The sequence below is a fragment of the Pongo pygmaeus genome, chromosome 2, assembly GCF_028885625.2.
Source record: "Pongo pygmaeus isolate AG05252 chromosome 2, NHGRI_mPonPyg2-v2.0_pri, whole genome shotgun sequence".
NCBI lineage: Eukaryota > Metazoa > Chordata > Mammalia > Primates > Hominidae > Pongo > Pongo pygmaeus.
The window spans coordinates 116179536-116206680 of NC_085930.1; the positions used below are offsets into that span (position 1 = coordinate 116179536).

Consider the following 27145-nt stretch of genomic DNA (forward strand, 5'->3'; position numbering starts at 1 on the left):
TTGCCTGGAGTTTTTCTTTCTATTATTAAATCAGCCTTTTAAATAAAAATGAAGCACCTAGTAATATGCATAAAGCTCCAGATTCATTTCCTTCAGGTGACCACGTGCTCTGAATTCTAATCAACACTGGCCCTATCTTGTTCTGGGGTTTAATCCAGTCTCTAGAGCTAGGCTAGCAAGTTGATTTTCCCCAATCAGACAAATGGCAGGGACAGTTACCAGCTGTCAGGACAATGCCTGCCTCTATTCAATTCTGAGCTGCCAAAGCAGCACCCCTCTTTTAGAAACCTAAGCCTCTGTAACACCAGCATCTGAATCCCACCATCCGTCTTTGGTCTCCAATTCCATAGTAAATGGTGTAAGTCCCCTGACATCTGGCTGCTGCTACAAACTCAATGAGGAGCCTCCAAAGTCCTGTCACTTCTGCTTTCTAACTGCTCGAATGTTCCCTAAGGGCCAGGCTCCGGGCACTATATCTCCATCAGTCCCATAGGAGCTGTGGTCCAATGAGGCTTCAGTCTAGCCCTCATATTTGGAAAAAGAATGCTTGGGGTCCAACATTATTTGTCCTAGAGCTGGAGGTTGTGTGAAATTAGAAACATGTTGATAAGCAGGAAAGAGAAGGGGAGGAGCCTCAGAGGGAAAGGATGTCCAGCCTGTGTGCCTGCTGCCTGCAAAACCAGCTGGGAGAAACAGTGACAGGGAACATCAGAAATATCCCACTAGCCCACTCCAGCTAAATGGGTATCCTGAGCCCTGACTTGGTGGCTCATTACCAATCTCTCCTGGAACGTGTTTGCCATGGAAGCTGAAGCAGGTGGTGACATTCAGGCAGTTCACAGGCTGCTGTCCGTCGTGACACTGAGGCGCCGTGATGTTGATGGAGCCCGGGAGGAATATGGACACATCCACCGTAATGACAGGCCTTGCTCTGCAGGGCAAGAGAGGAAGATGACTTAGTCGTGGTAAGGAGCAGCTCTCAGAACCAAACAAGAACTAGACCAACAGGATAAATCCTAGGTCTTCAACCCAGCATTTAATTAAAGCATGAAATATCCCAAGAGAGAAGGGCTAGTATGCTCTGTGAGCATTTTTTTCTGGTTTTAGAAGGGGCATATTGCCTAGTAAATTAATAGTTAGCTTCCCAATAATAAAAGCAAGTTTGTTGTTAATAAAACACATCTGGTTGAAGCCATAAATGAACCACCAGATGCTGGGTAATTATTTAAAATTTTACCAATTAAGTACCAATTTCCATTTTATTAGGAAGATAAGAATACATTTAAGAGGATTTCCTATAGCAGATGCCATGATTCAAGAAATAGATGCATACTGAGGGATTCCCTCAAGCATTTGCTGCCATTATGAGCATGAACTGCAATGTTCTAGCCCCATCCAGCTGGTCAAACCTCCTGCATTATTTACCTCCACCAATTCATTGGGTATTTTCCTAAAAGAACATAATAAGTGGAGTCCCAGCTGGTAATAGCAAAGTGCCTCAGGGCAGAAGAAATCAACCTGCCCAGTCTCATGACCAAATGAAACTCAATAAATAGCCATACTCTCCTCCCTGCCATGGACCATCACCCAGTGCTTGATGAATGGACAGCACCTGTGGGCTCCCCAAGGACATCCCACAAAAACTAAGAGTAAATCACACCATTCTGCTCCCACTGCAGACATCTGCTCAGGCAGCATTCACCTAAGCTACCGCTCAACCTTCTCCCCTCCAGGCCTCACAAAGAGACCCTTTTATCTCTAAGGAGCCCCAGCCTTCACACCACTGGGGTGACATAACAAGATTAAGGGGCATTAGTGGCTTGAGAACAATAATGCCCCTGCAATGATGCCTCAAAGAGAGCCCAGGGTGATAGGGTGGATGGGAATGATGACCCACACCAACTCCAAGGGAAGAAAGCATTAAGGAAAATCTGGGTGAACAAAGGAAGTGAAGAGACACGAGGCTCAGATGGGGTGAGGGGACTCCACTGCTGCCACCATGCGGGGAGATGGGGTCAACAGAGAGTAGTGGTGACAGATGCAGTGGAACTGCGGGACTTTCAGAGCAAATCTGGCCACAGGACAAACGGAAGTCAGACAATAGCAGTGCCTGAAAGAGGCCCAACACCTTAGTCTTTCCATTTTCTTCTGGGTTCATCCTTACAGGATACTAGAAATAAATCGGAAAGTGGATATCTTACCCCTGGCCAGTGTGATTGTGCAGATGCCAATGGACACCCTATAAAACCCCGTCGACCTTTCAACAGCCAGCTCAAATGTTCCCACCCTGAGGAAGCCTTCCCTAGTACCCCTGACAGTTAGGCATCCTCCCTCTCTGTGCTTCCAGCTCTGTACGCACACCTCTGGCCCCCACTTACTAAGGTGAATGGTCATTGTCTATTTCCAAACCTGCCCCACCAGCCTGCAGCACCCTACAAGGGCTGGGATCTGGTGAATTCATCGTCTCGTTCCCATAATAAATGTGCAAACACCCTTGTTAAATAAGTACAAATTTTACTCCAGCCCAGGAGACTGAAAACCACGAGTGTCCAAAGCCTCACAGATGGACAGAAGTACCATGAAGAGCTGGTCTCCACGCTGCCCGGTCCCTGACGTGCCTGGTCATGGTACAGAAGAAAAGCCTAGCCCACCCCATCATCCCCAGGGGCCACCTCATCAGGGAGGAGGCCGAGTCCTCCTCTCACAAAAGAGCTCTGCAGAAGACAGTGCGGCAAGCAGGAAACAGACGTGGGCAGCCCAGACACAGTGACCTCAGTGGAAGTTGGAAAAACAGTATCCTTTGAAATGGACTACAGGGACCCTCACAGGTACATCTCCTTCCCACAGCTGTCAGATCAGTTCCCTTCAACCTTTTTGTTTCAACTCCAAGTATTGTTTTTGGATGAAGAAAAGCCCAGAAATCTTTCAGAGGCCTCTCTGATCACTTCCTGTGACCTCCAATGGGAGAGCATGGTGTGCCTATCACCCTGACACAGGACCTGCCCCGGAGCTAATCTGAGGGAAGCAAACTTCCTGAGGGCAGAGCGGGCCAGCCACACTCCTGGGGGCAGGGGAGACTGTGTCTCACAGTCCTGCCTACAAATGTGCCAGCCTCTGAGATAAAAGCAAAGGAGCACCCAAGGAAAGCACCACAAGCGCTTTCAGTGCTTTTTTTTTCTTAGGAAGCTGGTAGCGGCCGGGCGCGGTAGCTCACGCCTGTAATCCCAGCACTTTGGGAGGCCGAGGCGGGTGGATCACGAGGTCAGGAGATCGAGACCATCCTGGCTAACACGGTGAAACCCTGTCTCTACTAAAAATACAAAAATTAGCCGGGCGTGGTGGCGGGCACCTATAGTCCCAGCTACTCGGGAGGCTGAGGCAGGAGAATGACGTGAACATGGGAGGCAGAGCTTGCAGTGAGCCAAGATCACACCACTGCACTCCAGCCTTGGCAACAGAGAGACTCCGTCTCAAAAAAAAAAAAACAAAAAAAACAAACAAACCTGGTAGCTGGAACACTTCTCCCTGAGGGCTGACAGTTCAAATCCTGACACTTCACTTCCAGATAAATAATACAACCAGTTGGGATGCCCTTTGACATGTTGCTCAAGGTGCCTTGGCCTTCTGAAAGGCAAGGACAGATAAAGAGCCTTCATCCCTGGTGCCATTGTTAGGTTACTAAGCCAGCCCTGGGGCCACCTACCTCCAGAGAGCTAATTTGAGGTCATATAGTTGTAAGCCTCAGTCAGGTTTTCTCTTAGCTGCAGCCCACAGCATTCCTAACCCACACACCTCTGGCCTCCTGCCCTACACACCTCTGGCCTCCTGCCCTTAGGAGGGTTAGGAACGATGGGCAATATGGATCTATGTGTGCTTGCACATGCGTGGTCTCCTAGCCCTCCCTGCTTTTCTAGTCCCACCCAAAACCTAAAGTAACTCAAAATCTAATGTCATTTAGGCCAGGCCGAGCCAAGCCCCTACTTAACATAGCCAGCTGATGCCTCCAGGCCTTCTAGTTCACTGCTGCTCAGCTGAATCCTGGGACTTTATCAATGGCTGCCCCTGCAGACACCCAGCCTGCTGGCCCCTCAGACATGCTCAGCAACCCCTTTGCCTGCCCCACCTTGCTTCCTCTCTTAGGGGCTCCAGCTTGTCTTTGAAGCCTTCCCTGCTCTCCCTGATTCCCTTGTCCTCCTGGAATAGACCAGGGTGGTCACCCTCTGCTTCATCCTCATCCACATCCCAAACTGAACCTCGCCCTGACCTTATTCCTATCTTGGGGCCTGGCTTAGAAGATGAGGGCCCCTCGCCCCCAGCCCATGTACTAGAACTGAACCTCGCTCTGACCTTATTCCTATCTTGGGGCCTGGCTCAGAAGATGAGGGCCCCTCGCCCCCAGCCCGTGTACCAGATTCCATCACTCTCACCAACCTCATGCCCCCATCCCTCATCCCTGGAGCAGCCTCCCATCCTCCCTCTTGTCTCTTCAACCTCTCCAGGACCCTTGGGGGTAGGCATAGGGTCGGGGCATAAGGGTTCACATAGATGAGGGTGAAGCTGAGGGTGACCACCTCTGATTTCTTCCAAGAGGGTAAGGGACTTGGGAGACCAGAAAATGGCTCAAAGATGTTCTTGGCCTAATCACTGATCCAGAGCTTCCTGTCCTTAAAACACCTCCCTGAACTACCTGCTGGTCCCATTTGCTCCTTTGCAGCCAAGCTTCTGGAGAAGCAGTCAAGAGTCACTGTCTTTTCTTGTTTCTTCTCTCACCCACCCACTGCCATCTGGCTTTTGCCCCATCACTTCTCTAGAGCCACCATGGCCAAGGGCACCCCTGACCTCCCCCTGCCACCTCCAACAAGTCTCAGGCCTCACTCTGCTTGGCCCTTCCTGCTGACTTTGACACCACTGCCTGACCAAGTAACCCTGCCTTATAATCCTCACAGCACCTACCACCATCTGGAATCACCTTCCCTTTTATATTAACAAGATCTGCATGTCCTTGGTCTCCTCACCCATAAAATCGGGTCACACCCCCACTTATGTCATGGATTGTTAAGAAGACTAAGAGTTGTCATGTGTTCTGTCAACAAGAGGATGGATGAACAAACTCAAGGATATTCAGTCAACGGAATGCTACTCAGTAAGGGGAAAAACAAGCAACACGCCAACATGAACGAATCTCAAATGCATCACACTGATTGAAAGAGGCCAGAAACAAAAGAGTCCATACTGTATATTCCCACAAATGTGAAATTCTAGAATGGGCAAGATGGATCTATGGTGATAGAAGTCAGAACAGTGGTTGTCTATCAGGAGAGGGGTATGACTAGACAGAGGCACAAGGAAACTCTCTGGGGTGATAGAAGTATTCTTTATTGTGGTGGGGTGGTAGTCACACAGCATATGCAGTGGTCAAAACTCATGGAGTCATACACTCAAACTGGTACATTTTACTGTATGCAAATTCTACCTTAATACAGAAAGAAAACAGTAACAAAGAATGAACACACATGAAGGGCTCACACCGTGCCAGGCATGCGGTAGGAGCTTACCAAACATTGGTTGCATTATTATTCACTTGCATATGGTTCCCTGGCTATAATCTAAGGTCACAGGCTAGGTCAGGTTCCCCATCAAATCCCCAGGATCTGATGCATGGCTGCACCTCAGCAGGTCAATGCACCTTAGCTGAATGAATAAGATAATGGATTATTGTAACCACAACATCCTTGCATGCTCCCCTACAGCTGTCACGGCCCGACCACTCTTCTTGGGACTTCTCTTGGCCTCTTGTTCAGGGCAGGGCTCCCCAGGCTCCTCTCCTAGGTCTCTTCTCTTGATATGTGCTCTCCCTGGAGTTCTTCTTAAAGAACTTTACATTTGTCCCTGTTGAGCTCCAACTCACCAGATTCAACCCTCCATCCCAGGCTGGAGTCTGGGGTCTCCCACCCATTGTGTAACTGCCTCGCTTTACTTTACATCCATATGTGAGCAAACTCCTGGAGAAGGCTGTCCCTCACCATGAAGAAGAGAAAAAGAAAATACCCTTTGGATTGAAGCTCACAGCAGAAGATTAAAAAATACAAGAATGATGAGAAAGCAGAGTCTATATGATGGACCTTCAGCCAGATGGCCCCAGTTTTAAGAGTGCCTGTTGGGCTAGGCGTGATGGCTCATGCCTGTAATCCCAGCACTTTGGGAGGCTGAGGTGGGCGGATCACGAGGTCAGGAGTTCAAGACCAGCCTGATCAACATGGTGAAACCCCATCTCTACTAAAAATATTTAAAAATTAGCCAGGTGTAGTGGTGTGCACCTGTGATCCCAGCTGCTCAGGAGGCTGAGGCAGGAGAATCACTTGAACCCAGGAGGCGGAGGTTGCGGTGAGCTGAGATCACACCATTGCACTCCAGCCCGGGTGACAGAGCAAGACTCCATCTTAAAAAAAAGAAAAGAAGAAAAAAAAAAGCCTGTTTTCAACTGTGAAAAGTTGAGGAGTGTGTTTTATTTGAGAAGAATCCTGACAAACCAAAGTAAGATGCTCAGGATAATGAAGAGAGCAAAGATGACATCATGAAAGCACTAACTAGAGCAACCAGCTTCACAAATGTAACCTCAGTCATTTGGAGCCACAAAAGCTGTTTTATCCAGAGGAAGCGCTGATAAAGAAAGCGAAAATCCAGTCACATGGGAAATAATTACAGGAACCAGGGAGGCCTTATCTTAGTGAAGACACCACTTGGGGGACACAATTGCCCCCTTCAGATACTAAAGGGTTGCTATATAAAAGACACAAGACTGAGAAGCAGAATTTTAGGGAGGCAAATTTAACCCAATTTACATCAAACTTGCTAAGATTTATTAAGCAGTTAAACCAGGCACTGTTCTGAACATTTTACATGTACTGCAGATGATCCCTGACTTATAATGGTTTAACTTATGATTTTTCAACTTCACAACGGTGCAAAAGCCATAGGAATGCAGCACACTCTTTGACTTACCATGAGGCTACACCTGGATAAACCCATCCTAAGTTGAAAATACCATGTTTTGACTTAGAATGGATTTATCTGGAAATAAACCCATCCTAAGTCAAGGAGCATCCGTATTGCTGTCCTGGCCAACAGAGGAGAATCCTGAAACAGAAAGGTCAGGGGACTTGCCCAGGAAACTCACCTAGTAAGGGCAGAGTAAGGGCTGGAACCCGGCCACCTGGCCCCTGAGTTCACATTCAACCTCAAGGCTCTTCTGCCTCTTTAATAATTCAAGATTTAATGTTACCCAGGGCAAGCTGGTTCCCTTAGAAGTAACTGGGATCCCACTCATGGGGCATCTCACTCAAACAGGAGGCTATGTGGCCCTGCAGTGGAGACCAGCAGAAGGTACTGCTGAATAAGAAGGATCTGGGGTGTGGAACTACATGGCCTCTGGGATCCCTTCCAGCTCTGAGATCCTACTAGTCTATTTTAGAAAGTTCTGCCATCAGGTTATTAACAAAACCTAAGAATTGGCTCCCACTCCAAAGTGTAATTCTGCCTCCTCTGACTCATACAGCTAGAAATACTTGGAGAGGGTTCACGGATGGTGGCGGCGGCCCACTGGCCTTTGTAGGAGAGATCCAGACTGCACGGGCCTCAGCAAGCTCTGGGCCTCAGCTCACGTCCCTCACCTCTGCTGCCAACAGGGAATGACGTGCTGTCTAACGGGCAGGAGGCTCCCGGTCCCCAGGGTGTTGCGGACTGACTGGAGGTACAAATGCAGGGTGTACAGATGAAGAGATAGAATGAACAGTGCTTCCCAGCACCCGCAGGAAATAATAAAATATTTGTATGGCACATTATGGAAGGTTCTTGGCCAAAGGCAAATAGCTTTAGGGCTTAAGAGTTAGGCTACCCCAACCCCTACCTAGAAGCTCCCAGGATGCTATCATCTCATACCTGCAAGCCATTCAAGGCCACAGCTAGAAACTCTGGGATAGAGAATAATTAGAATGAGAAAACAAGGTAGCATTTCCACTTACTAAGCACCTCCAGCCTACAAGTAACAGGACAGAGGAAAGAGCCCATGAATGGTGAATGGCTCCATCCCTCACCCTGAACAGCACAATTCAAGGAGCAAGAGTGAGGCCTCTCACCTGAGAAGAACCACGCTGTCGGACATGAAGGCTCCCATGGTGACATCTGAAAATGAGAAGTTTACAGCGTTCAGAAACTTGCTGAAACCCATACAGAACCGCACCCTGGGAATGCGGTCACAAGGATGGAGGCCCCGCCTTGAGGCCTGAGAGCCCTCTGACGGCCACCGTCTGGGCTATACAATGATCTTGTAAGAATGGAAGCCACACTCTCTGACGTGGCAGCCAATCCCTACACAGGCTACTGGGGCCTTGAAATGTGGCTAGTCTCAGTCGAGAGGTGCTGTGAGTGTAAACTACACACCACATTTCAAAGACCTAGTACAGAAAACCATTAACTACCTCACTAATAACTTTCATATTGATTATATGTTGAAATGATAATATGTTGGCTATATTGGGCTAAAAAAATTAATAAAATTAACTTCACTTTTTTATCATTTTATGTAATTACGGTAATATTTTAGATTACACATATGGCTTATACTTCTTTTGACATCAGTGAATTAGAGAAAGACACACCTAGAATTCAGTGACTCTTGGAAAATGCTCTAGGTTCTGAAGAACATGGAATTGTCACCCTCCACCCCTCACTCTATGTGACCTGAGTATCTCATGGTATCCCTGTCTGTAAAATGAAGATAATTATCCCCAGGGCCTTCTTCAAAAGCTAATAATATTTCATTACATTTAAATCAGAAAATATTTATCAGTCATAATATAATATTCATTAAGTACCCACTAGATTTATAGTAAATATTTGTTAAATATATGAAATCAGATATTTAAGTCAGTAAATTCATGAAAATACTTGGTAAGCTATAAACCAAGACCCTGGTTTAACTGGTAATGTTTAGTCCCAAATAACTTTAATTTAGGAAGTACTTACTCTTCCAGTGGTTCTATGCCTTTCTCCCTACCACCCCAACCCGGCAATATAAATCCCTGGCCCTGGGGTTCCCACTACTACTTCACAGAACCAAGTATCTGAGTCCAAGAGGGTCTGAATCTGTACATCACTAAATGCACTGAGCATCTATATGATGCCCTCATTAAGGAAAAACAAATGGCAAATCCATGAATTATAGCGTTCCTAAAATTTCTCCACTTGGGTGTTGTATCAATTTTGTTCTTCAATAGTCTTTTTAAATTAGCTATATGTTTAAAAATAAAAGAACCTGATGAATTTGTCAATTTCCCTTATGAAAAACACAAGATCAGAAATTCAGATCCATTGTGAACTGTGAACACCTTGCACACCTCACATTTACAGAAAAGTAGCTGAACCACTGGGAAGCGTGGATCCCTGTGCACTGCAGGCTCTGGGCAGCCCCTCACAATGAGTCTCAGCATCCTTGTCTATAAAGTGGGAAAAACACCCTATCCTACTTACCTGCTGGGGTCACTGTGAGATGCACATTGCATGTGGAAGTATTTTGAACATATTAAATGCTAAACCCAGGCCGGGCGCAGTGGCTTATGCCTGTAATCCCAGCACTTTGGGAGGCGGAGGCGGGCGGATCACCTGAGGTCTGGAGTTCGAGACCAGCCTGACCAACATGGAGAAACCCCGTCTCTACTAAAAATACAAAATTAGCTGGGCGTGGTGGTGCATGCCTGTAAACTCAGCTACTCGGGAGGCTGAGGCAGGAGAATTGCTTGAACCCAGGAGGCAGAGGCTGCAGTGAGCCGAGATTGTGCCATTGCACTCCAGCCTGGGCAACAAGAACGAAACTCTGTCTCAGAAAAAAAAAAAAAAATGCTAAACCCATATAAGGTATTATTTGGGGATGGCCACAAATTTTCCAGAACAAGAACTGCTTTCTCAAACTTAAAAAGGCCCACAAGGGTCTTTCTTGGGACAAAAGCTTCAACACCGACTTCTTTCTATTCCCTCACTTCCTCCTGGCTCTGTAGTCTTGAGCAATTTCCAAAACTCCTATCTGTACAAAAGTACACAATGTGGTGTCCTCATACAAGACTGCATTAGTTGTCTTAAATTTTAGTGGAAACAAATATTTCTCAAAAGCAAGATGACAACAAAATTTAGAGAAATGTTTCCTGAATTCCATGACCATTCTGGATTTTTTCAAATTCTTACTGTTGTTTCCTCACCTTACCCCACTCCATCTTGAAACACCTGAAGAACCACTACTCCACCACCCAGGCAATTTGACCTATGCCAGATATCACTTGGGGTTGGGTTTGAAATCATGTATTTTTATCCAGTTAGCCACAACCACCACAGGCAATAATTAACTCTAAAGCCAAACCGGCCAGCCTTGAATGGCGAAGGTCTGCTTTGTCCATACGCAAGAGGACATGGTTTTCTTTTTACTCCAAATCTTTCTCCATCATTTTCTTTCAAGAGTAGGGGCAGGGGGCGGTAGGGGTGCTGCTCTTTTTCCCTCTCAAGAGTAAGAAGCCTTTGAATGTGGTTAAATACAAAGGAAAACATGAGGTTTCACTATTCACCATTTTAGATGTGGCCAGTGCTTTTTTCTTCATTAGAATTACTGCCACAGAAACCACTATAAAAATCCACCCTCCTGGTGCTAAGCCCTTCAGAGTAGATCATTTTAAAACTCCAAAATAAATGTCAACATTATTTTCACCTTAAAATTGAACACCAGACAAAACACCCTATTCTATTGTGTGAATTATCCTAATCCTAAATGGATGTGATGATTGCTAACCAGACTGAAAATTATTCTACTTCATGCATTTATCTTCATTTATCTCACGTGCCTTTAAAGAAAAACAGCTTACCAGGATAGCCATTTCCATCCATATCAATGCCTCCCGATATGGACTGACCAAACATCCGGAGCACTGGATTTATCTTCCGCCCGGACAGTTTCTGAAACAGATAATAGGGAAATGGAGTCACAGGAAAAGACCACAGTCACAAATAAGAACTGTGACTGCTTTATTCCAGCTTCCATAGGATACTCGGTCTTAAAGTTGTTGAAAGAAAAAAAAAAGTAATCCTAATATGATCAGCAAGTCTTTAGCAGGCAGTTGAAGACCATACATTCCTTTATTATTACTTGCCTTGGCCAAATGTCATCATTTAAAATTTTTTCTAAGTTCTATGCTAATGAAAAATATCCACCTAGACTACCATGATAATGTTTTGACATGTTGAAGTTCAAATGGATAAAGTTTAACTTCCATTCCTAATGCAGGTTCTGTTTGTTTTTACACAGGTGTAGCTGGCTGAAATTCTAAGAACATATTTAGCTTGTATCTTTCTTCCCAAATATGTACTAAATATTTAACACTCTGCTCCTAAGAGGCACACATTACAGTCTTTCCCTAGACAGACAAGTAATTAACATGTCTAGCGGGAAAAGATGGCCATGCGGAAACTACCTCTCCATCCAGCCAACCAGAAGATCTATAGATTCTGGAGCTTCATAGAGAGGAGTGAACAGTTTTACCTAGTAAATCTAGAACTCCATGGTCCTGAACACTTCTTAAACTGTAGGAAATAAAAAAAACTCAGCTGAAGAAGATGCCCTGCCCTCCCCTCTAGAAAACAGCCCCCTCAACCAACCAGAGTTCACAACTTCACCATGGGACACACTAGTATCTATGCTTACTTTATATGTTTTTTAAAAACAAAACTTTTTTTTTTTTTAAGAGATAGAGTCTTGCTCTGTTGCCCAGGCTAGAATGCAATGGCACAATCATAGCCCACTGCAGCCTCAAACTCCTGGGCTTAAGTGATCCTCCCGCCTCAGCCTCCCAAGTAGCTGGGACTATAGGCATGCTCCAATACACCCAGCTGTTTTATTTTTTTTGTCAGACGGGGTCTCGCCATGTTGCCCAAGGTGGTTTCAAACTCCAAGCCTCAAACGACGTTCCTGCCTTAGCCTCCCAAGGAACTGGGATTACAGCCACCACTCCTGGCTGCGCTCACTTTTTATTCATCATTAAGTTCATCACACTTCCACACAGGCAGCACTGATTCAACAATATTTATTGTACAAACAGCCTTTGTCGCACTGAAGCTGCACATCAACATTCGTGTAGCGCAGTTCCTCACAAAGATACTGAACTTCTTGAATCAGAAAAGTCCCATCTTCTGGGGTCTGACCTACTCCTTCTGCCTTTATCTGCATGGTCCCCCAGGGGAGGCTTACTTCCTGATGCCCTCACTGTGGAGGACAAGAGAAAAGCTTTGTTTTCAAAGTACAACAGAACCAGGTTTACAGCTATCTAGGGGCTCACTTTGACTTTCTTTCCTTATCCTTCTCCTTCCCGAGTCATCCTGCAGAGAAGTCACAAAGGCAGGGAGGAGGGAGTTTCCACAGGATCTACAGATGGAGGCACAAGGGATGCCCCTTGACCCCAAGCAGCTGATAACTGCAAATAACCCTCCTAGAAGTGATCAGAGAAGGCTGCTTGCCATCCTTGGTTAAGCCATCCAACAGGAAATGTGCAAGCACCAAAGTACAAATCAGAACACTGTAGGAAACACTGAAGAAATGTTTCACACTAACAGGCAAAGCCCTACATCCCACATGGCTCTGTCTAAACAAACATGTATGCGTGTCCGCACATTTCTTAAAAGCCACGTTTCGAGGCAGACCCTCTCAGCTCTGAAGTCCAAGAACTGTAGCAGCAGCCTGCCCCTGGATCTACATTTCTAAGGTATGCCGTGGCTGGGACGAGGGGAGAGTGAAGGGGTGGTCCATCTGGGGTGGTGATGCAGGCTTAAGTTATCCCACAGACATCTGCAGGCCATTATGCTATAAAGCCAAGCAGATAAGTCTGCCCAGTGCTAATAACCCTAAATGAAAACCAGGAGCCCTGGAAACCTCCACTTGACCAGGTTTCTATGCAGTGTCCCCTCCAGCAAGAGAAGGATCACAGGGGCTGCCATATGCCCAGAGGGCTCTCACATTGGGAAAGGCACACAAGGATCTTAAAATCAACACTCTCCGTGGTAAACTCAAGAGAGAGTTAAAGAGCAATGTGGAAGAAGTGTAGGCCCTGATCTCACAATTTACCCGGCAGAAATAATACAAATCTGGGCCAAAGCAAAGTGATTCCATTGCCCAGAGTTGTTTCTGATTCCTTCCTCTAGTTCACCCACACAATGCCTGCTCTGTCCAGGACCTGGGCCTGCAAGAATCTGCCATTTAAGAATTTTTTTTTCTTTTAAATCACTGCCCTTATCATATACATATTAGCAGCTTGGGAACGTATAAATCATAGTTGCTTCTTTCTTTTTTTTTTCCTTAAGAGCCCAAAACCACTTCTCTTTGTCAAAGCAAAGGAGCCAGCCTGCATGCTGACAAAGGCAGGCTGGTCCAGATGCTATCCCTGCTTCCTACTAAAGACACTCCATGCTAACCACAAGAGTTATACTGTGGTTCTCTACAGGGATTCCACCCAGCAACCAAACAAAACACTGGGAGGGCCCCGGAGGAGGGGAAGCCGGGGTCTCTCACAGGTTGCCTCACTGTGTGATTAGCTTCCGAGGTCCAGGAAAACAAGCTTCCCAGAGGATGCGTGGAGAATGACCCTGGCCGCTGCCCGAGCACGGGGCTCCTTGGGTGACTTTCAGCTTGTCACACTGGGAAGAGCATCCCTGCCCCCAGCCTAGGGCAGCTCTTGTGACTCAGATGTGGCCCCCAAACTGTGCCCAAAGCTCTCTTCCTCCTGCCTTGTGGGCTGAATCACCAAAGTTTATTAATCCCCTGTTATGTATTTCTAATGAAAAGAGGATGGTCTGGATAGATAAATGCCCCTCAGAGTATGTATGCCTCATGGCAAAATAGTTTCCATATTCGTAAGTTTTCCTATTGAGTTTCTGAGTGTGGAGTTGAGGATGGTGGTTACAATACAAGTTTCAGGCATCAGACTGGCAAAGATTCTGTGGCCATACTGCCACTTATGACCTTGGGCAAGTTAAATAACCTCCTTGGGGCATAGTCACCTCATGAATAAATAAATGGTGGCTAATAAACGGACCCATCTTACATGGCTGCTATGAGGATTAAAGGTAAAGAAAGGGCAGAGTAGGCACCCAAAAAACAGTCCCTCCTCTTCCCAGCGCCTCCCAAAGCCCTGTCTCCTGCAGGTGAGGCACTGAGGTCAGCAGGAGGCCCGTAGCGAGGGGATCTGAGGCATGAATGACAACCAACCAACCCTCCACCCTTAACTAGTTTATCTCTATCTGCCACAGGACAATTATTCATGTAGAAGTTGTACTTGCATTTACATGCTGCCTCTTAAAATACAAATACATATGAGTAGGAAGTAGTCAGCGTGTAATAAATGTTCAATAAATAAATATTTGTTGATTGGAAATTTCTCAATGTGTGTCCCCTTCTGTCTCTGACCCACTGGGAGAAAGACCAGAGCCAGTGCCACTCCACACGCAGACATCCACAAATATCTTGACAATGCTTCTGCTGAGAGCATGACTTCCTTTTTTCCCATGGGCTGGGCTTGACACCATCAGCAAGATTGAACACCAAGCGGATACGGCAAAAAACAGAACTCACCACTTCCATGTTCCCAAGTATAGGGCACAAGGGCAGAGTCCTAACTGGCTCCTGGTTTTAAGGCCAGCTGGGACGAAAGCTTGCGATCAGTTTCAGGCCCCTCCACCATGGACCACTGTTCTTCTAGATTATATATTAAAACATGTTCCTTTGCCTTAGCATAGACAGTTGACAAAGTAGTCACCAAAAAGAGAAAGCTTCCTTTCCTTTCTTAAATAAATGGCTCTAACTCTGAGTAAGAGTTGAAAATTATCTTCTTTAGGCAAAATGCATCCCGAGTGTTAACAAACTTGGGATTCTAAGAATCCTTTTTTTAGTATTTAATAAGCAATATTAATTGTATCTTTCACAGAAGGGTAGGAAGACCAAGGCAAGAAAAATGCTTTTCTTTGTACCTCCGGGGCATGGGGCATAATGAAGGTTCCATACATGTTTGCTGAATGAATGTATGAATAGTTGCCATATCACTCTCACACCAATTACCATTGAGTACTGAGGGACTATCCCACCGGCATCACCATGATAGATATAGACCGCCCCTGCGAAGTCGTCCTCCTTGGGTGCGCCAATGGCCACATCTGAGGGTAGAAAAACAGCTATGGGTTAAAAAGCCACATTAATAATATAAGTGCAGCTTCCCTAATTCTGGTTATCATGTCTGAGTCCCTGGATACCAGAAATTATTGGTTGTTGATTGTTCAAGCATTAATTTGGGCACAAGATCCTCTAGTAGGAAAGAAAAAAAAAGTAGGCCAGTGTGGTGACTCACGTCTGTAGTCCCAGCACTTTGGCAGGCCAAGGCAGGCAGGTCGTCTGAGGTCAAGAGTTCAAGACCAGCCTGGCCAACACAGCGAAACTCCATCTCTATTAAAAATACAAAAATTAGCTGGGTGTGGTGGCACGTGCCTGTAGTCCCAGCTACTCTGGAGGCTGAGGCAAGAGAATCACTTGAATCCAGGAGGCGGAGGTTGCAGTGAGCTGAGATTGTGCCACTGGACTCCAGCCTGGGAAACAGAGTGAGACACCATCTCAAAAAAAAAAAAAAAAAAAAGGACAGCGAAAACTATAGAAGCTGACTGAGAAGAATTTAGTTCCAAAAAAATTTCTACCTTATGCTCATAAGAAAAACCACTGACCCATCCAATAAAAGAAATGCAAATATAAACTACCTGCCCTAATTTCCATCAGGGAGAGTTCCATAGACAATGGCTATTGTATGACTGAGAAAGTCTGAGGTCCTGGATAAAGGACCATTCCTTATTATTATTTAATAATAAATCCATTCCTGGATAAAGGAAATATACAAAAGGGCATTCACTTCACACACAAGAAATAACATTACTCTCACAAACTGGCAACTCCTAGAACAAAGCCTAGATCTTCCTAACTTTTTTCCCTTGCTTCTAACAAAGTCATGTGTCTGCAGAAGTGAGGCCAAGGGGGAGGAAAATGAAGCCGTCTGTAGCCAGTGGTAGGAGGTATCAAAGACACCTGGATGGCTGGCCTGGGCAAGGGTTGCTCCACCTCCACCACCATATGCCCTGGTGACATGGTTGTTCCGCCTCCCGATGTCTGTATGCTGTGTATGCAGCAAGGCAAAGAGGTTCAAACAAGCCAGAGAGAGAGGCCAAGAGGCTGTGAGGAACACTGCTGTCCAAACAGACCTAGACATTAGGTACATATGCCTCCACGTCTCCCAAGATACATACATACACACACACACACACACACACACACACACACACACACGTACACACACACACACACACACACACGTACACACACACACACACACACACACACACACACACGTACACTCTCAAAAGTCAACCTAGCTGCTGCTATAATCAGGCAGAAGATGTCTGGGTTTCTAATTCTCTCCCCAATCATTTCCCCATCAACATGGTAGAGCATCATGGAGCATCAAAGGCTCAGAAACAAGGAGAGTTGATGGCAGGATGAAGCTGTTCAAACTTCTCTGCCATAAGGAGTCCCAAATGGACCAGCCCCAAGGTTTGCTTCCACTGCAAACAACAAAGAACACCGAGCTGGTGAGAAGGGATTATGCAGAAGCAAAACTCCAGTGGGCTGGAAGCTCGGCCCTGCTTGTGTACACGGAGAGCACCTCTAAATGTTTCCTCTCTCCCCACAGCACATTGATGGGCCTTTGGAGTGGACCAGTAGACCCAGGAGCATGCCACTAGAGACGGACAGTCAGCGGGCAGGCTGCCCCTCTGAAGCAGAGCAGCGTGCTGCACCTGGAGGGGCTCCGTGCACCAGGAGCACTCACTCACCTGGGAACCCATCATTGTCCAGATCGTCCAGGCTGGCAATGCTCTCTCCAAAGTGCGCATTGTAGGCGCCATCCCCAGTCAGAGCCAGCTGCTCCTCGAGGGCTCCCTGGGAAACAGGATGGAGGAGAAAATGGAAAACAAAACAAAAACAAACAGAACAAACAATAAAAATCAATAAAAAACCAGAGTTTGAATGCTGCCCTGCTAGAGCACACTCATCGACAGGAAACACCTGGGCAGAATTACAGGAACCCAAACTTCTCTCTCCTGCTGGCAAAATGAGTCCCTTTTACCTGCTTTGCAGGATGGTCTCCCATAGCCTGAGATGGTAACCAATGACTACACTCCGCCTTGTCCTATAATACACTACACACAAGCAAACCTCCCTACCCACCTGTCCGCCATGTGCTCTCCACATCCTTAAGGCATAGCACTTTTTTCCCAATGTTGTTTTAAAAGGGTATACATTTTTCTATTTTTTCTTTCCTGTGCCTTTTGGTACAAGTTTATAAAGCTGTTTTGCAAAGTGCATATATGAGTTATCTTGATAGAGGGAGTCATGGTTCAGAAAATCCAAGCACCCAGTCGTTCTTGGCCAGGGGGTGGCTGTGGTGGCAGACATCACTGTGCCTGTTATTCATGCATGGCTCAGGTATGAATTTCCTGAGAAAATACTAACCAACAGAGGGAGGGAGTCAATGGTGTACAAAGGCAGGAAAAGTCATCTGACTTTGGGGGAAAAAGTCATACCCACTCTCACCCCAAATCACTGACACGTGAAGACCAGAGTGATACAATGCAATCTGATGTCTTGAGGCATGAGAAGATGTACGCATTCCCCAGTGCAGAGGCAGTCTGGGCCCGCTATATCCCACAGGCCATCCCACGAGTGTCTGGCTTTTATCATGACCAAGTCTTCTTTTTCACTATAAACACAATTTACAACTTGAAAACAGTCAAGGTGAGACGATTTCTTGGGTGAATGAAACCTCCACTCCAAAACACAAATATGCATTAATTTCTTTCTTTCAGTGTTGTGGGGAAGAGGAGAGGAACACCAGCAACTGATTCCTTCTATGTACCAGGCACCATACAGCCAGCTCCTCATTCAAATCACACAACGACTCCATAAGGAAAATCTTATGATGCCTCTCACTTTACAGATGAGGAAATTGGGCCACCAATTTCAAGCTATTTGTCCACATCACACAGGCTAGGACATGGCAAAACCAAGATTCAAACTCAGGTCCACCTTGCTCCAAAGTCAGAATTTTTTCCACTCCTCCACACTGCCTTCCGATCTTTATTCAAATGGCTGATGTTCAACAGAAATGAGAATACTCTGGTACTTAGAATAACCATACAACATCAAGAAACATTGGTTGGCAGGGGAGGGTGTGGGTGCGCCGTGCCCAGTGGAGGCCTGGGGGGAGTTCTTGTGCTTCAAGAGTCCACCTCTTGATTTAGACACACAGTCTGGCTGTTGGACCTGACTCCTACACAAATGTCTCAGTCTCCTGCAAATATAATGGCAGGCACCACTGAATGCTCACAGCACTCATCTATTTAATGTCCCCCTCATTTCTCCCTGCACCCTGCCCTAACCTCCTGGAATGTCAGTGGGTATGCAGGTGCCAAGGGTTCCTGCAACAGGTACCAATAAGCACCTTCCCTCCCAGGTATTTTATTTTTTTTAGAGACAGAGTCTCCCTGTCTAGCCCAGGCTGGAGTGCGGTGGTGCAATCATAGCTCACTACCACCTCAAACTCCGATGCTCAAGGGATCCTCTCGCCTCAGCCTCCTGAATAGCTAGGATTATAGGCAACCACCACTGCACCTTGCTTGTTGGCTTGTTGACTGATTGACTGATTAACTGATTGACAAGGTCTCACTCTGTCACCCAGGCTGGAGTACAGTGGCATGATCACGGCTCACTGCAGCCTCCACCTCTTGGGCTCAAACAATCCTCCCACCTCAGCCTCAGCTGGGACCACAGGCAAGCACCACCACACCTGGCTAATTTTTTGTGTGTTTTTAGTAGAGATAGGGTTTCACCATGTTGGCCAGGCTGGTCTTGAACTCCTGGCCTCAAGTGATCCTCCCACCTTGGTCTCCCAAAGCCTCCCTGGTTTTAGATCTGACTTCCTGAAGAGCCTGAAAACCTCAGAGGCAACAAAGGCTCTAACAGTCCCTGGCTCTGCTTTCACTGCTTCCTTCCTTTCTGGCATCTGCCCACTTAGTTATAGCTAAACCTCTGCCCTCTCCCAACTGGGATACCTGGCATCTCAGCCACTGTTTAACAGTACACTGACTGATTTTTTTTAATATGAAATTATATTCTCACTATTTGGATAAAGATAAAACTAAACATCTATCCAGAGAGCTATTATTCACATTCTCTATGTATTTGGCATATTTCTGAGGACTGGTTGTACATGCAGTTTTCATCCCGTTTTTCCACTGATTATCTCATAAGCATTTTCTCATGTTAGATAAAAGGTAGGCGGCACCAAACGTTTTCATTGAACCATCTTGCTCTTGTTGAATACTTGAATACTTGTACTTCCAGATCCTGAAAAGACTGCTTTCTCACTGGTCTCCTGCCTCCACGATGCACTGCTGTCCCCCAACCCAGCACCCACTCACCCACCCTCCAATAGCTACAGAGGGCCAGAGGCATCTTTCTGTCCACGTCACGTCCCTTTCATGGTTCCACAGAATAGGGGACATCAAGGTTATTGACCAGGTGTGGTGGCTCACGTCTGTAATCCTAGGGAGGCCAAGGAGGGCAGATCACTGGAGATCAGGAGTTTCAGACCAGCCTGGTCAACATGGTGAAACTCCATCTCTACTAAAAACACACAAAAAATTAGCCAGGTGTGGTGGCAAGCGCCTGTAATCCCAGTTACTGGGGAGGCTGAGGCAGGAGAAGAGCTTGACCCCAGGAGGCAGAGGTTGCAGTGAGCCGAGACTGCATCACTGCACTCCAGCCTGGGTGATGGAGTGAGACTCTGTCTCAAAACAAACAAACAAACAAAAAAATTATGGCTCCCATGCAGTCCCCCAGCCCCCACCATGCTGAAGTGAGTGGTGATGTCACCTCACACTCCAACCCACTTGCCCAGCTCTGCACTGGGAGCTCTGCTCCAGCCCACCCTGCCTGTCTGCTAACTCCTACTCCTTCTTCAAGATTCCCCAGCCATTGTGTCCTCCTCTGCTTCCCTGGGAAAATGTGCATATGCTCCCAGAGAGGTGGCATAACCTTGAGACAAAGCAGCCAGCTCTGAAGCCAGCTTGCCTAGGTTCAAATCCCAGCCCTACTTCTTAGCTGTGTGGTCTGGGACACATTATCTAACCTCTCTGGGCCTCAGTTTTTTCACCTGAAAAATGGGCACCCTTGATACCATGTGTATATTGCATAAAAATCTCTCACAGAAAGCAGGAAGAAGAGTCCCTGGTACATAGTAAGCACTCAAAAGACAATTATTAAGATTCCTCCTTGGCCCCTGGGTGTCTGCAGTTGTAACATTGTATATAACTTTCCATTAATGGGCCATTGAGCTTATTCAAGACAGAAATCACATATTTTCATCTACTCTGGGTAACACTGCCCCCAGTGCCCGCCCACAGGGGTGCCCGGTCACTGCTGGCTGGACAAATGTCCCTCCCCCACACCCATCTGCACGTTGCCCAGTATTGTACTCACATTTCCTCTGTTGATGTAGACAGTGACCTGTCCCTCGTCCCTGATCTCAGAAAACATGGGGGCCCCCACCAGCAGGTCAGAGAGGCCGTCCCCGTTCAGGTCAACTGCGCACAAGGAGGAGCCGAAGTAAGAGCCCATCTGCAACCAAGTTGAGTTGCAACAAAGCATTCAGTGTCTGCTCTCACACAAGGATGCCCTCGCTTTCCTCCACCCCATTGGCTTTAGAAACATCCCTCAGAGGAACTGAACAATGAGAACACAGGAAGGGGAACTTCACACACCGGGGCCTGTTGTGAGGTGGGGGGAGCGGGGAGGGATAGCATTAGGAGATATACCTAATGTTAAATGACGAGTTAATGGGTGCAGCACACCAATATGGCACATGTATACATACGTAACAAACCTGCACATTGTGCACATGTACCCTAAAACTTAATGTATAATAAAAAATAAAAAAAGAAAAAAAAAAGAAACATCCCTCAGAGGCTGGATGGCTATGCTGCCCCCTAAACCAGAATGCCTAGCAAAGAGTGAAATACCCAACTTCCAGCAGCAAGGCAGGGCCTCAGTCAATGCAAAGCTAACTGGCCCAAAGTCCCCCATTCCTGGAGTCCTATCAAGGGGAAGATAAATAGATTGATGCCCAGAGAATGAGGTGCTGTTTTTAAAAATGCAAGCTGAGGATACAAAGTTATGTTACGACCATAATAAAAATGCCCCTTATATCAGACATTTGACAAGGCCGAGCAAGTAGGAAATGAAATCCCACAACACAAGAAAGGCATGAAAATTAAATGTTACATGGGGAAATAGGTTATTCTCTCCTGGTCCTATGCATAGCTGAAAGATTGGTTAGGAAGCCATGAGCTGAAGTGACAGAAAAAGGTACAAGTTTTAAGACTGTTTGACTGATGAGGGAACAGAGCAAGATAATAATGACTTTTAATCCTAGCTTAATTAGGGGTCTCAAACCCAAATACCAACAGGATCCAGGCAGGTGATATAACAGGCATAAGAAAAAAAATTAACGTGGCAAGTGATGCTTGTCTTCCTTGTCTACATAACAATAGGGAGTGGCAGAGACTGTGGCAAACTGGAGCCCACAAGCCTGGCTAAAGGAGCAGCTTCAACCCAGCTGCAGCTAACTGCCACCAAGAGGAATGCTGACCCAGAGAGGAGCAACCTTTCCATTTTCCAAAAGAAGCCAAAAATTTAAAACTTTATTTAAAGTACCAATGTTTTAAATGCTCGCAAGTTCTTCATGTGTAAAAACAATAAACAAACACTGTGCAAGCCAAACAAAAGTATTTGTAGGCTGTATTCTTTCCAAAGGCTGTCAGTTTGCAATCTCTACTTTAAAAAAAAAAAAGAAGAAGAAAAAGAAGAAAAAGAAGAAGGCCGGGCATGGTGACTCACGCCTGTACTCCCAGCACTTTGGGAGACGGGTGGATAACAAGGCCAGGAGTTCGAGACCAGCCCAGCCAACATGGTGAAACCCCATCTCTACTAAAAATACAAAAATTAGCCAGGCGTGGTGGCAGGCACCTGTAATCCCAGCTACAAGGGAGCCTGAGGCAGAAGAATCGCTTGAACCTGGAAGACGGAGGTTGCAGTGAACCAAGATCACGCCACTGCACTCTAGCCTGGGCAACAGAGCAAGACTCTGTCTCCAAAAAAAAAAAAAAAAAGAAAGAAAGAAAGAAAGAAAGAAAAGAAAAAGAAAAAGCACTATTCTTTTAAAATAAATGTTTTCTAACAAAAGGCCCCTGAGTTGATGGACATGAACAAGCCTTTTCTTTTACTGTTGGAGTTTGTTGGCAGCTGACCCAGGGAGTTTGAGGGAGAGAGGTAGAGGACACTCCAATCTGTTTCCTGAAGCTAACAGGGTCACAGGAGGGCTTTGTAGTGGCCGCTCAGAAATCCTTCCCCAGTGATATGCCAAGGCCATCTCCCTCCCCTCTGACTACCCATTCTCAAAGGAGAAGGGAGCAGGAAAGGGTTGAAATCATAGAAGGTGAGGAGGAAAGAAACCGAGTTGCCAGTCACTATTTCAGTGGCCTTGCCAATCTCCCCATCTGAGCTTTGGTAAAAGAAATCAGTAAGACACAGGCAAAGACCCAAAGAGCCAAGCTGCTGGCTGCGCTCACTGGCTGAGCCCCAGGGGAACTATTTGTTTCATTCCAAAGGACTATTTAACTTGGCATCTTCATCAATGTCAAATTAGAAATCTCTATATGTGAAGTCTCCTATCTCAGTTTTGAAATACAAATGCTTCACATACTCCGTTAATTCAATAAAACTTCAATATGGCAATGACATGCTTTGGGGTGAGTGTCCGATGATCAGAGCTCCCCATCAGCCTGGAAATGTGGAGATGTGTGTCTGTATTAACATCTGAACTGCACACATGTTGGTGATTTCTTAAGTGTACTATTTGGAGAAAGTCAACCAATAAAGACAAGAACCAGTTTTTTGTTTTTTGTTTTTAATCTTTTTGCTTTGTTTCTTCTTACGGGAAGCCAGGATACAGAACTATCTGACCATATTATAGCCAAATGGAAGCAGAAGTGAACCGGTGGTTTGCTGAGTTAGAACCCTCCTGTCTGTGTAGCTCTGGACATAGGGATAAATCTAAAGGCATCCTTTGAAAGCCTGGGGTCATGTCCTTTTGTAGGAGGTAATGGAGAAGTCAGAAAGACATGAATGTCTCATTTCTTCTGGCAAGAAGCAGAATAAGTTGTATAAAGAAAGGTCATGGCCTATTTCAAAAGCAGAACGATGATGACAGGGTAAAGCTAGTTGGAGACACTAGTAGAAGGAAGTGAAGGCAAGAGGGCTGTGAGTGAGTGGCAGAAAGAAGGGGTGCCTGTGGAATGGCGCAAAGGTTAGGGCCAGAAGAGCCCTAAAGAAAAGAAAAAGTCAAATGGCTACAAAGCCAAGAAGTTGAATACCTGGGCCCTTCTGTCCCTTCTCAGGGAACCTGATGTATCTTGGTATGATAAGGACATCCAAGCAGACATTCAGGCTTGAACCTGTCCTGGAACTCAATGGCAGAAGTCTTCAGGAAGTTTAGACAAGTGGGTTCCCAAAGGTTAATCTCATCCTCCTTGCACCACCCACTCTCAGATCTACCCCCAAAAACCTGATCAACTTGAGCATAGGTTGTCATCCAAACCAAGAGGTTTTCAAGGAGGAGAGAGGGCACAATTACAGATTGTTAATTACTCGAAGGCAATAGGAATTAACTGGGCCTCCCCAGGGCACAGACAGCAAGGAGTAGGGCAGGGAAGGAAAAGCAGTTTGGGGGCACAGCTACAACTGAACATAAAGATACTCAGAAACTCCACAATTCATTTTAAATAATCCTTGGCCAGGTGCGGTGGCTCATGCCTATAATCCCAGCACTCTGGGAGGCCAAGGTGGGTGGATCCCTTGAGCCCAGGAGTCTGAGACCAGCCTGGGCAACATGGTGAAACCCCATCTCCACAAAAAAAATACAAGAATTTGCTGGGCATGGTGGCGAATGTCTGCAGTCCGAGCTACTTGGGAGGCTGAGGTAGGAGGATGGCTTGAGTCTGGGAGGCAGAGGTTACAGTGAACCAAGATCATGCCATAGTGAGACTCTGTCTCAAAAAAAAAAAAAAAAAAAAAAAAAAAAAGGAATCCTTTACCTTTAGGCTTTCAAACCCAGGTACATTTGAAGGGAAGAGGGAGATTGTTTCCATGCTAGATACAGTCACCCATTTGTTATCTTCTGCAGAAGATCTAAAATGTTAGCCTTAATTCCACTCACACCCTACTTGCTCTTTGAGACTCTCTTTTGTAAATCACAAGAAGCACAGAATTATTTCTTTTCTAACTTTAGGGGTGCTTGGAAAACCTTTTTGCAGAATGGCTCACAGTCATTTTCCAGTGCTGTTCGCTTTGGGGTTTTGGAAATGTTAAAATAACACAAGCCAGCAGAGTTCTGGGGAAGGCAGAGCCATTCTGAGGAAAAATGCAAAACTAAGTTTGGTGATGCATTTTTTATTCAAAAGATAATGACAATCATATACTAAGTGTACCTATTCGGATTGTTAAAATTGCAAAAAGGTCTACTTGAATGGGATTTTTGGAACTCGGAATATGATTCACCATCAGAACAACATGGAAGGATCCTAGGCTGGCATGCAGCAGTTCTAACTCAGCAGGAACAGAATTGAGGAGGCACATGGCCTCCTCCCATGTCCCAGACAACCTATGCTTCTTCCCAGATCCCTCTAAGGCCTCCACCAAGACCAGCCTCCAAATTACCCCCACAGCTCCCAGCCTAAACTTGTGTCCCTTAGAGTAGCCAAGCTCAGCCAAACAGTCCTGCTGATCTAAGCCACACAAGGAGTGCATGACTGATAAGCTCATGAAAACTGTTGCTTATTAATAGCAGGACTCTCTAATTGGCTTAATTTTAGACGACAGGGCAGTATAATGGAAACTTTCAGAAAGCAGAGAGAGGATTAGGGACAGGGTGGGGAGGACCCAGGCAGAGTAATCTCACCCAGGCTAACTTTAGGGCAGCACCCTGAGCTATTTCTGCTTCAAGGTTCTAAGGGGAATCGGACAACCTGTGTTTGGATTTTCTTCGTGTGGCAATAGTCACCCTGGCAATGACAGTTGAGGGCTGAGGATTCGGGAAGGGGGTAATGTTGGGCTGGTGAAACAGGCTCAGTGGGAAGCATTTATTGCTACCTGTACTCAGAAAGATCTGCTCTCTCTGGAGGTGGAGATGCGTTGAGAAAGGATGGAGGCAGAGAGACAGGGCATGCAGTCACTTTGATGACAGTCTGAACTATGGGCAATCTCTTAAAACTCTGTGCTGTAACTTGGCCACATATAACTCATCTTGCTACAGAATGTCTCCTAAAGCGAGTGTGAATCCCATGAATGTATAGGTTACACGTACCGCTAAGAAGGTAAAGACACCAACAAGCTGATAGCACTGCCATATAAACACAGGGCACAGGTAGGGCCTTCAAACCAATTTTCTAAAAAGTACTGACTCCCACATGATCACATCTCTCAAATAAAAAATAGTCACTTATACCAAGAACCTCACCTTTTTACCTGATGCTTGAAAGATCTTAATTAAGGCGCCTGATCTTCGGTCAGCTCTGAAAATATAAACCTATGGAATGAAAAAAAAAATCTAGTTAGGATGAAATCAATGATCAAAGATATTTATCAGCATTCTCCTGGGAGTCCTATTTAAAAGCTTAAGGGCCAGGTGCACAGCAGATGTGCTTATGCTAGCTGATGATCATGAAGAAGTCAGCTGTCATTTTACCAACCCTGCAAAAAAACGGGTCCTTCAATCCTGAGGCAGACATCACCTCCACTGCTCCTGAACCACAATACTTATAAAAGCCACACACAATAAGACCCAAAGAGCTTCCAAATTACAAGTAAACAATTCAACTCTGAGAAAAAGCTAGTATTTTGTTTCTTGAAATATTTCCTTTATTCCTGTTTTTAAAATTAGTTGGTGGTATGGATTGGACTTTATTCCTAGTAGGACTTTACCAGGCATTACAACAGAAGATAAAGGGATAGGTGGAGGTGAGTAGTGTAGACAAAGCAGTTTCCCAAAGTGATTTCACATAATATTAGAGTCATGTGATCTGCCTGGGTAAATATGAGTTTCGTCTGGGAAATGTGGAGTTAAACAGTAAGTAAATTCTTTGACTGTGGAACTTTTTAGAGCCTTTAGCATGTTCATGTGAACTATGCATCTTCACTGCAAAGATGATCACTGACATTTAACTTCCTAAATGTACTTGACTATGGAAGTTCTTTTTTTTGGATTACATCTCGTGGGAAGAGTGTCTCATGAGAACCAGTGTAAGTAACCTTCCCATGAGATAAGGAACTGCCATCTTAGTGTGAGTGCTTTTGTGCCCTGACACTAGAATATCCAGCAAAACCCTGAAGGCCAGGGGTTCTTGGGAATCAAGTCTGTACTAGCCCCAATCCTTGGGAATGTAGAATTGTCGGCAACTTTGTCACTATGATGAGTTTCCCCCATGCCTCTCAGGTGGTCTAACTGAAAGAAGCATTTTTATGTACTTTATAAACTGGGTCCAGGATTCCCGCTGTCTGGCTCTATCAATTATAAGTACCATTCTCAACTTTTTAACTTTATACCCTGCACCCCCCAGATAGCCAGTGAGAGGGGTTTGCGGAGGGGTCGTCTTAAGACTTGACAGGGACTATGAAGTTCATCACAATCATCTGAAGGAAAAACTACAAAACTGGATCGTGTTTTCTGCAATTAGGGAGAAAAGAAACCTGCTATCATTAGCATAGAGGCACCCACATTACTGTGAACTAGAGGTAGGCATTTTTACCATTTCTACAGAGATGCCCGGTAGCCTGCAGCCCCTCCCCAAGAAGACAACATCAATGTGAACAGCTCTCAGTGCTTCTTTCTCTACTATTTAGATAAATTCATGCAAC

The 27145-nt window shown here is 45.8% G+C and overlaps 1 protein-coding gene across 2 annotated transcripts in view; it reads right to left on the reverse strand.

Moving 5' to 3' along the window:
• ITGA9 (integrin subunit alpha 9) overlaps positions 1-27145 on the reverse strand; it is a 387176-nt gene that overhangs the window by 302199 nt on the left and 57832 nt on the right. For both annotated transcript variants that reach the window (XM_054481130.2, XM_054481129.2), the window contains exons 8-14: positions 25749-25817; positions 20657-20794; positions 16951-17056; positions 15140-15234; positions 10905-10995; positions 8136-8181; positions 777-931 (exon numbers count right to left, since the gene is read on the reverse strand). In XM_054481130.2, the coding sequence (XP_054337105.1) occupies positions 777-931; positions 8136-8181; positions 10905-10995; positions 15140-15234; positions 16951-17056; positions 20657-20794; positions 25749-25817 (700 nt within the window). The remainder of the gene's footprint in view (positions 1-776; positions 932-8135; positions 8182-10904; positions 10996-15139; positions 15235-16950; positions 17057-20656; positions 20795-25748; positions 25818-27145) is intronic.